The sequence below is a fragment of the Anoplopoma fimbria genome, chromosome 22 (assembly GCF_027596085.1).
Source record: "Anoplopoma fimbria isolate UVic2021 breed Golden Eagle Sablefish chromosome 22, Afim_UVic_2022, whole genome shotgun sequence".
Classification (NCBI taxonomy): Eukaryota; Metazoa; Chordata; class Actinopteri; order Perciformes; family Anoplopomatidae; genus Anoplopoma; species Anoplopoma fimbria.
This window is the reverse complement of record NC_072470.1, coordinates 2,965,034-2,975,555: the sequence shown is the minus strand read 5'-3', so window position 1 is coordinate 2,975,555 and position 10,522 is coordinate 2,965,034. Positions and strand designations below refer to the sequence as shown.

The following is a 10,522-nucleotide window of genomic DNA, read 5'->3' as shown; positions in this document are numbered from 1 at the left end:
CACATATTTTTGGATTCATTGTGACTTACCCTTCCTTAGACTATATAGAATATATACAGAAATAGACTAAAATAGACTCAAGTTGTAGCTGTTGACTCCCTCACATGGCAACTCCACACTTCCTGTTTACAATCCCCCAAAGCCTGAGTCTGCAGGACAAAACCTGCATCTGATAGTGAAGCGCCACCTGTTGTCCACATCTCTAATGACACCAACATGTCACAAAGAGGTTCACTTTTGCACAAACTCATAATATATTGTTTTATATTTGTTTAAAACCCGGACAGACACAGCACAACTGAAAACACTGATATACATCTTCATAAATAGTATCATGTAAGTGATGCAGAGAACACAAAATATCCTTCTGACACAATACCAGCAGTTATTTAAAATGCACTAAATAAATGCTTTAAATCTCAGTGTGTTGTCCTCATTTAAATGTTAATTCCAGAAAAAATACATAAACAGATTAATTACTTACCTGTTGATCATCCTGCATGCATGCACTGATGAAATGATCTACTACTTACGCATCATTTATTTCATTTTTATTGAAACTGGAGAATACAGAGCCAGAAAATTATAATCAGACACTTGATCTACAAACATAATCTCCTTGTTCAGTTTCAAGTCACCATAATGTTTTCTGGAGCGACACAAATAATAATAAAAGAAGCTACAATGAAAATAAAAAAAGATACAAAAAGTTTGATTTATGACATTAGAGATAATATATTGTAGCTTTCAATGTACTTTGCATTTCTAAATTCACTGGTTTCACTGTGGTACATTCAGGAAAGAGCTGTCAGTGATCATGACCCATAAATCCCATAATGTATGTGAGCAAACTGCTTCCTCTTAAGGCCGAGACTTCTTCTACATCCTGTTCATTTACAGAATAAGGGGGCAGATGCATTTACTACTTAAGACTGGTGAGAGTTGGCTTAGAAAGTGAGTGAAGGAGATATTTTGTGTTAGTCACACTTTTGTGTTTTTCCTTAAGATAATCCTTTATTAGTCCCGCAGCATGGAGTGCTTAATAAATGTTGCCCGTAGCAGCTTTCATTATTATAATCTGGACCTGCAATTTATGTCATTAACAATCTAACAATATGCCTCCAAAAAGTTAAACCAATAATTTATATTGATGAAAATATATCAAAAAGCTTGATTTGCAGCAGCTGCATTCTGGAAAATGTCAACTCTTATACAATGCAGGCTGGAACGTATGCTAATCAGCTAATTATGTTTCTAAAACCTTCATTTGATGATCAGTTTTAGTCATTAAGTCATCATAGAGTGATTAAACATTTCATTAATTTACCTAAATGCTAAAATTACAAGTTGATTTAATTAATTGTGAAAATTGAGTCCAACACATTAAAATATTAGTTTCCATCATACTTATATGACCAATTATTTCATTTTGAACTATTTACATATTATAACTACATATAATACAGTTTTCTTTTAATGTTAGTGCTGTCTGTTATCTACAGATAGATCAGGACAGGAAAGACACAGATGAGGTGAATTAAAATGTAGAAAAAGCACAAAATATTTTGAATGTAAACACACACACGCACACACTTGCATCCATATGTTGTCTATCAGAGCTTTCAAATTAATTTGAGACCAACATGCAAATATTCACAATTAGTCTTGGAAATCAGAGAGAAGAAGTAATAGAAATAAAATGTTTTTGCACAACAGGAAATGAGTTTTGCTGCAGGTCAGAATGCGTCCTCCTGCTGCATGTGTTCCACTGTTCTGCCACTAGAGGGCAGTAGTCATCCATTTCTTCCACAGGTTCATTTGCATGGAGTGCTTCTCACTTTCCCCATATTTTACAATAATTTAGCCTCTCAGTCGAGTCTTTAAATTCTCCATCTGTCATGATAATCCCACTGAAAGTTCCTCAGGCAAAAGTCACTGACTCCACCCGTCCAGCGCTGTGCAGTAAGATGTTGCAGAGTCTCAAAGCCCAAACATCCAAACTCAGACTCTAATGATGCTGATGGAGGAGGAGGCTCTGTGGAGCTAAAGGAGAGAGAGAGAGAGAGAGAGAGAGCATATGAGTCATGAACACAGAGGGGTCACATATATGAACATGACTCATAAACCTGAGGAAGGAAGTGTGGGCCGGGTTCACATGCAGCGCCACGTGTCGTCATGCACATTATATATATATATATGATGGCTGTTAGAGATTTATGAGCTAATCGATGACCTTGAGAGTTTGACATTTCACACAAGCTAAGTAGAAGTAATCACCCTTGATTGTATTCAGGTTTTGGCTGGAAAAATAAGAAAGTTACTACTTTGGGGAGGATGATGAGGCATTCCTTGTTATGAAGGCACCCAGACATAAAATGAATCATGTTTGGCACAGTTTTGTTCTTGTTCTCCACCTGTCTCAACTTGTGCCAAAAAATTATATATTTTTATGGATTTTGCTCCAAATCTGACATTGTTCTTTATTAAAATGCATCCTCACCCCACAGTTTAAGCATTCATTGTGTCTTGTACCAAAGTTATGTAACCAATCGATTCTCAGTTTAATCTTTTATCTCATTACTTCATTATAAAATCATGCTGTGCAGCCAAACTTTATTCAAACTTACAAAACTTTGTTTAAAATTCAAGCAGAGATGCCAGAGTTTCCAAGGATACCAAATTCATCAGGCTGAATTTGGGTGAAATGTGTATAAAATGACATACAAGTATTTAGACTTTATAAAGAGTTATTATATAGAGAGGAATAAGAAGACTTTTCCTACTTTATAGCTACTTAAGGGGACAGATAAGATACTTTAACAGTTAATAATCTCTTGTCTAAAATGCAGCTGCATTAGTGAAGTGATTAGAGGAGACATTTATTAAAGGATGGAGAGCAATTAGTAATTCATCGTTAAAGTTATTGTTTTTTAGCACAACTGATTAACAAAATCTCATCAAGGTTATATTTGGTTATTAAACCGTGCTTTAAGTTTCATGATATAAAGTATAGGTATATTTTCACTGAAAGATCGCCACCAAAAAGGATGCAAAATTACCAATTTCCTAATTTAGACATGCACCAATGAATGTAGAATAAATCTCATCTGCAAACATTAACATAATTGAGAATTGGAGAGCCTTTCCTCTAAAGGTTCAATGTGTGACATCTGGCCACATGTTGCAAACAAACAGCATTTCACCTCAACTACTCGGTCCTTAAACCCGAAATATAAGCCGACTACTTTCTGCCACTTTGGATTTAATCCAATACACAAACCCTGTAACTTCACTGTGATTGATAACCTCTTGTATCAGATCTTGTATTAGTTTTATAAAATACATTCTGATGTTCATTGATTTTTGAAAATGGCTATTTTTCATCTAAAGAGAACTGAGTGATTGCTTTGCTCCGGCTGACTGATCTGACTCTCCTCAAACTCCAGCTTTTCCTCTTTCTATTTGAGAACAGATCCACCTCGTCAGACGAGCATGTCACTGATAAGATCCACAGCAACAACCCAACAAGCTCTCTCTCTCTCTGTTCCCAGTCAGGAGGTTTTATATTTAGCCGTGATGGCAGCAGCTCTGGTTGCTAGGAGATCTCTGATGGAGCTACAAAGGCTCTCCAGAGAGGAAACAAAATACTCCCAGCAGCCAAGAATGATCATGCATTATGGAGAGGTGCTGCAACAAAAAAAAACAAAGAAGATGGAGAAAGAAGTTACATCCACCCTGCTGCTGCGTACGGCTCCGTTGTGGTAGATGGGCGAGCTGCCGTTCGAGGCAGCGTAGTAGGGAGGAGGGGCTCGAACCGGCGGCCTCTTGGCCTTCTCTTTGCAGCTGTTGGAGTCGTTGTCTTTGATGATGTCATACTGTCGGCAGAAGAGGGCGATGACGGCTGGGGAGGACGATGAAGTAGAAGTCATTATATAGTCACTGTATCTATACACAAGCTAACACATTTATATTATTTCTGAATATTTACAAACCAAACAATCAGTTGATTTATGAAAATTGCTATTTCAATGCATGAATTAAAATTGTTAAAAGTTCAAAATAAGCTCTGACTCGACCAACTACAACAGCTTTTACATCAATGCATGAGCCAAAATGATCTAATGTTAGAATATATAATAGTAAAACAGTCACAGAGCACATTTTTTAAGTAATAATAATAATAATAATAATACTTCCCATTTCTTCCTATAATACTGACCTGCCCACAGCAGCAGCACAGTGGTGATGATGAGCAGCTCTCCCGTCTGTAGGTGAGGCGTCATGCCAAGACCTTCCATCGCCGGCTCATCTGAGGACAAACAGAGACAACTTGATTTATTTTTCACTCCAGTATTTGCCTTTGTTGACATGAAATGTATCTCCCTACCCACTCGCCAACAAAACATAGTCTCTGCATAGTAAATATCAATGCTACTTGTTATTGTAGTGTGCATGGATATAAATATAAAGTAGAGAAACATACACATTTTTATGAATAAAAATAAATACAGATATACTAAATACACATAAACAATGAAATAACTAGTGGCTAAATAATAATAAAAAAACATATAGTAAAAAAGGACAGTCAATAAAAAGCCAATCATGTTGGAAGTGTATCTGCAGACAGGCTAACATTTTCCCCTGTTTCCAGTCTTTATGCTAAGCTAAGCTAACTGGCTGTAGCTTCAGAGTGGGAATCACTGGAATAAAGCCAAAGAGCATCAGACTTTAATGACTTCTTACGTTTGTTAACAAGGTCAAGAGGATGATAGAAGTACTGCAGTATTAATAGTGAAAGTATAAGATTGATGGATGGAAATATGTTTTATTTTTCCTTTTTTCCTTTTAAAGATGCACAATTTAAGTGATAAAATGTGAGTCATGATGTCAGGGAATCTGTTATGAATACAAAATAAGTTAAAAAGTAAAATATATCTGTATATGTGTGTGTGTTTATTTACGGTGGTCCAGGACTCCGACCGGATAGTGGTCACTCCTCTCCAGAGTCCTGAAGTGGACGGCACGGCTGGGCTGACTGTCACCATGCGGCCCAACAGACTGCACCTAAACCCCACCCAAAGAAAGATGAGGTGTCTTTAGGTGAAAGCATGAAGCACTGCTCATAAGTTTCAGGAAGTGTAGCTGGACTTTTTTACAGCTGGGTAGATTCAATGGGTAGATTCCCAGCTGACTGTAGCTGAGGATTATGTAACGATGACAAGAAACTGGCTTGCGAGGGTATATTTAGCAAGCAAATGGTGCTTTGGTTTTTTGGCCGGGATCCTGAATGATCGCTGGAGGACGAGTAATACTGTAAATGTAGAGGCAGACTAAAAGCTTGGAAGATAATAGAGGGAATAAAGAGTTGAGCTAAAGACTCATCTGGGGACATTTTATGTAAAGCAGGGAAAGTTAGAATCCATCCGAAAGGTGAAGCAATAAAATGAGAAATAAAGTTTGACAGTGTGTTTTTCATTCAAACTGAATATTAAGATTCTTCTTGCAGCTACAGTGCAGTTTAATAGAAGTAAATATTAAATTCAACAATTATATTGGGAGAGAAATCCATCACTGAGGTACAATAACACAAACAGGTCTCCGCCTACACATTAATCCCAAAGGTTGAATGCAACAAGGTTTCTGTGGAGGTACAAACCATTTCATTACAAATTAAGTCCCTGAATTAATATGGTATCCAAAAGTTCATCCTTCTCAAAAGAAAAACTTCTTCAATTGAAGGTTTGAGCTCTGCAAACCGCCCTTAAATGATGAAGTCCTTCACCAAACTCCATTGAGAATTGATCTTATTTAACTGTCCTTTCCTCTACAGGTGCTTTGCAGAGCTTCGGTGCATTGTTCACTCTTCGGCAGGACATCGGCCTGCTGACGAGGACATTTAATCAAGTCCTCCAGCTGAAGGACAACCTGTCTCCGTCTGTTAAGCTTTAATGGATTCTAAAAAGTTTAATAGAGTCGTGATAATGGAGTCACATTAGATACTCCTCCTTTGGAGAGGAGCTGTAGCTTGTGCTTTGCTTTTGATTTAAGAAACTTTGAGCTCGATAAAGAAACTGTTAATTAAACACTGAGAGGAAGGTTAAAGAATAAAAGTCCGTTTTTATAAAATGCAGTTTATCATCAATGAGGTAAAGTTAAAGCCGCACTGCAGACGTCTCATTTGAATAAGTGCTTTTATTTTTACTGTAAAAAAGTCTTTTGTCAGCTTTTTCCAGAGCTTTCAGCTGCATGTCACAGTTTTTCTCGATGGATGAGAGTTTGCACAGGTTTCATAATTCCATCCTGATAGAAAAACACCTTTCATCAAGAACCTTGAGTTTTTTTTGTCTGTTCTTTTACTCTCAACTTTATAAAAAAATCTTATTAAAATTCTGAATGTGATTTACGAGATTTATAACTTCTAATCTGAATAGTTTATTGGAAGTTTATTGGCAAGACAGAAGCCCACGACTATTTAATAATGCCAACTTTTATGAAGTCTTAGAAATTACAGCATATAAACCTGCTTTATGGTAAATTATCATCTTAAAATCAGGTATTTACTCTCAGTCTTAAACATGACAACAAATCAAGCCAAACCAGATGAACAGAGACAGCTTTCTGAAGAGATGTGTGTGTGTGTGTGTGTGTGTGTGTGTGTGTGTGTGTGTGTGTGTGTGTGTGTGTGTGTGTGTGTGTGTGTGTGTGTGTGTGTGTGTGTGTGTGTGTGTGTGTGTGTGTGTGTGTGTGTGTGTGTGTGTGTGTGTCTCACCTGGACGCTGTAGTGTGTGTCCTCGTCCAGGTCCCACAGCACACACCAGCGGCTGGAGGTGTTCACCTCCCGGATGGAGCGCTGCATCAGTCCGTCCTGCCTCTGGAGACGACAACCGTTCAAACACATGAAGGACGTTTAATATAAAAAGCACCGCTGTGCCTAATTTAACATCATTACTCCACCATTCAGAGACAGACGTCATGAATACAAATGAAATCCACCAGCTGTGACAAGCCACGTCGCTGCCCTCATATAAATTCAGCTCAAACACTTCCAGTCCCTCTGGGGGGAATTAGGTCTGCAGGCGAGGTACCACACATGTACAGACAGAGATACTCTGCTGGTGGAAAAGAAGATGCCTTAAGGACAGAATTCATGTGCAAATATATCATTGATGTAGTGCATGGATAAACTGATTTAACCGGGGGTAAATATATCTTTAAATATCTTAAATAATCAGGTTTATTCAGAATGATTTGCGCTTAAAGCTTGCAGAAGGAATCTGGCAAAAGCATGAGCCTGTGTTCCTATTCTGGACATTGTGTCGTACTTAGCAAAGATCAAAACACCTGCAGATTCATTAAAATCCTCATATTATAACCTTATAAACACGGTGAGACAAAGTCAATGCCAAATAGTTGCTTATTCACACATCCAGCAGTTATCATCATTGATTTGGAGTTATGTTTCTGTCCACCTCATCCAATGTTCTCTCTCCTTTAGGGAAATAATCTGGCTCTTAATCTGCTAAATGCTCCACTGAGTTCACCAGTTTAAGTCTCTAGTTTATCTTGTGTTTCCCATGTTGCAGACTGTGGATTGTTAGAGCTTTTACTTTGCTGCTGCGGGTTAAAAACAACGCTACTAGAGCAGAGAGAGTAAACCTAAACAGTTAAATAATGAGCAGAGAGATGCTTAAAGCTCTGTAGAGCTAAAGCTTATTAGAATTCTGAGAGGGTTTGCAAATATTGATTATAGCTGCTTTGAGGCTTATTTCACAGTACTCTTATTTTTAAAATCATCCCCCACTTGGTACCAAACCGTGGGCCAATAAAACGTTTATATTCCAAAGATTAATATTTAATTATTCAAGATGAATCACATAACAAGTGTATCTTCTTCTTCCTACCCTCCAAAGACGAGAAGACATGGTGAGCAAACCAATTATCTGAACAAACTGTTTTATTCCATTAGATAAAAGTCTTCGATCCGGCCAGCGTTGGGTGATGAAGTTTAGTTTAGAGTGAGACACAAGTAAGTAAAAGCTGAGGAGGAGTCAATAAATAAGAAGGCTGGCAGGAGGCTGGAGGCTCTGCAGACAGTCAGAGTGGTGTCTGCTGCGTCGGGTCAGAGAGGAAGCTTTAAGAGTCCCGCAGCACTAAAAGACCTTGATATGAATAATGTATCTTTATGGAGGGAGAACGGGTTGTTGATCAATACCAGTAACTCAGCTGCAAGGTTCTCTCATTCTGAAATTAAGACTACAAATTCTCTATTATTAGTGTGCTAAATCTAAAGCATAATCATGTTTACTGTTACTTTTAGTGCTAACAGCCTACAGGTACAGTGATGTGAAGGTTGCCTGCATATCTCCTGAGAGGAGGATTAAAAGACCAGAAAGTCCTTCCTGCTGCTGCTGCTCTTTAAGATTTGTTCCTCTAAGCACCTGGTAAAAATTCAGTGTTTTGCCTCTTTTTCATTAGTATTTGTTTTGATAAATGCACATCTTTTTTGCACTTCTGCCTGCTTCTTTAACATTCCCTTTAAAGTTTCCCCGTGCAAAACAGGTAAAAAGACTATAGGAGCAAAGAAGAAAGGATTGCACTTATTAAATGAAAGGTTTTGCACGATGCACAACCATGTTCATGGTCATTTCTACAAAGAACATATTATAAAACAAGAATTCACTCTGGTTGGATATTTAGCTATCGGCTTTTTTCAGTAAAAGTCAGTAAAATATGTCTTCGGTGAGGACCCTGAAATCTACAGGTGAAGACACTGTTTGGTTACAAAGCTATTTATAGGTGAAGAAAGAAGTCGACAGCTGAATGTGCTTCAGATAAACAAACGTCTCCTCTCTGTCACAGGATGACAGTTGTATTCTTGTAGTCGGTTCAGAAACACGCCGCCTGTTGCAAACAGACACTATCTGTAGAAGCAGCACAGATTTATTTTGATCAACATCCACCTACGCTTTCACGCTAATCATCAATCAGCCCTGTGATTGTTTGGGATTTATGAATCAGAAACAGGAATATCTCCAATTGGGTTACTTCCGTGCTGTTGCGTAACGTGTGAATCTCAACAGCCGGAGCTTCTGGGATTTGGAACAACTTCAGATGAGTTGAAACAGCTCTCTGTCTGAGGAGAGCCACTCGTCCTGTTTCTCCTTCACACACAGAAGGCTCGGATTGTTACTGAAAGAAAAGTGTGTATGAAATAATCTCCTACAGCGAGACGGATATCTACGATGGACATGAAAAGCAGAATCCTGAAGCTATGATTGATGGCAGCAGCCTTTTATATAAATGCATCGGAGATTTCCAGCCCTTTTATATTCATCTTCACCCTCACCTAGAGCCACTTCTGATGACTAACACCCTGCATGAATACCTACTCCATCACCTCCCATATTTCACTCAGGGTTTTACATCAGAGCTTTCTGATGGCAGGAGACGTTTTACATTCCCCATCGTGTTTTCCTGCAAATGCCACGAGGTTGATGGATTATGAGTCAGATGTGAGACGACTTAAAAAAAATAAAAAAGAGAAGAAGAGCTGTTTGGCACCGTCGCCACCGTGGATGTTCCTCCTGTGAGACGACTCCTGTGAGCCAAATCACTTCCTCTAATGGAGACAACTCCCACTCAGAGCTGAGCTAATGTCTGATTCTCCGTCTGCCAAAGAGTGGGTGGTGAAGAAAAAAGTGATTAGAATGAACCAAGCTGAGTTAGCAGCCGGGGCGACGGGAAAGATGTGGTGATATATGAGCGTATATATACTTTAACCCCAGAACATAGAGGGTAATGTAGCTTCTGCAGCTGCAGGGGGAGTGTGTTTGTACAACTAGTTTAAAAATTTGACGTTTTAAATTAAGAATATCCACATTTTTAAGTCAGCTGCATCACTTGCACCCTATGTGCTGTGATTCAGAGAGTGTGAAAACCAGTTAGCAGAACATTTGGTGCAATTGAACATTTCCCTCAGTGAGTTGCAGCAATTTATTGGACAACGCCCATCTGCAAACTACACCTTCAGTTAATCTCAGCTACTGTGGAGTTTGTGACTGCATCTTGCAAAGTTGCAACACTATCGCAGGGACTAAATCTGTCCACAGACATAAAAACACCTGGCTCAGAACTCAAAAAGGAACCTCATGGTTCAGAAAAAAATGTAAGCGTTTCTCATTCATAAACAGATCTTAAGTTATTCAATGATTTGTATAAACATGTCTTGTGTTGCATTGATGCTACGCTCGACTTTAGAGGGTAAAATCATGGATCTGCAGTGAAATTGCAAGACATAAAAGGTCACATGGACGGATCAGCTATTGAAATACTGAGCTTAAAGTAATGATCAATAATTGAAATAGGTAAATGTATATGAGAAAATGGTTGTATATTTAGCTATAAGTATATACCAGCTTAAATTGGTAGCTAGAACTCATGGATAAAGGGTTGAAACTTCAAGCTTCTGTTAATCCAAATAGTTCAGATGCAAACTGAATAATCAATTGTATGAAAACAT

The 10,522-nt window shown here is 38.3% G+C and overlaps 1 protein-coding gene across 1 annotated transcript in view; it reads right to left on the bottom strand.

The window, feature by feature from the left end:
- Positions 1–2,001: 2,001 nt before the first annotated feature.
- Positions 2,002–10,522, bottom strand: part of LOC129111948 (fibronectin type III domain-containing protein 4-like) — a 17,448-nt gene continuing 8,927 nt past the window's right edge. Inside the window, exons 3-7 of the mRNA XM_054624111.1 lie at positions 6,773–6,874; positions 4,965–5,067; positions 4,220–4,309; positions 3,735–3,901; positions 2,002–2,043 (exon numbers count right to left, since the gene is read on the bottom strand). Coding sequence (XP_054480086.1) covers positions 2,002–2,043; positions 3,735–3,901; positions 4,220–4,309; positions 4,965–5,067; positions 6,773–6,874 — 504 coding nt within the window. The remainder of the gene's footprint in view (positions 2,044–3,734; positions 3,902–4,219; positions 4,310–4,964; positions 5,068–6,772; positions 6,875–10,522) is intronic.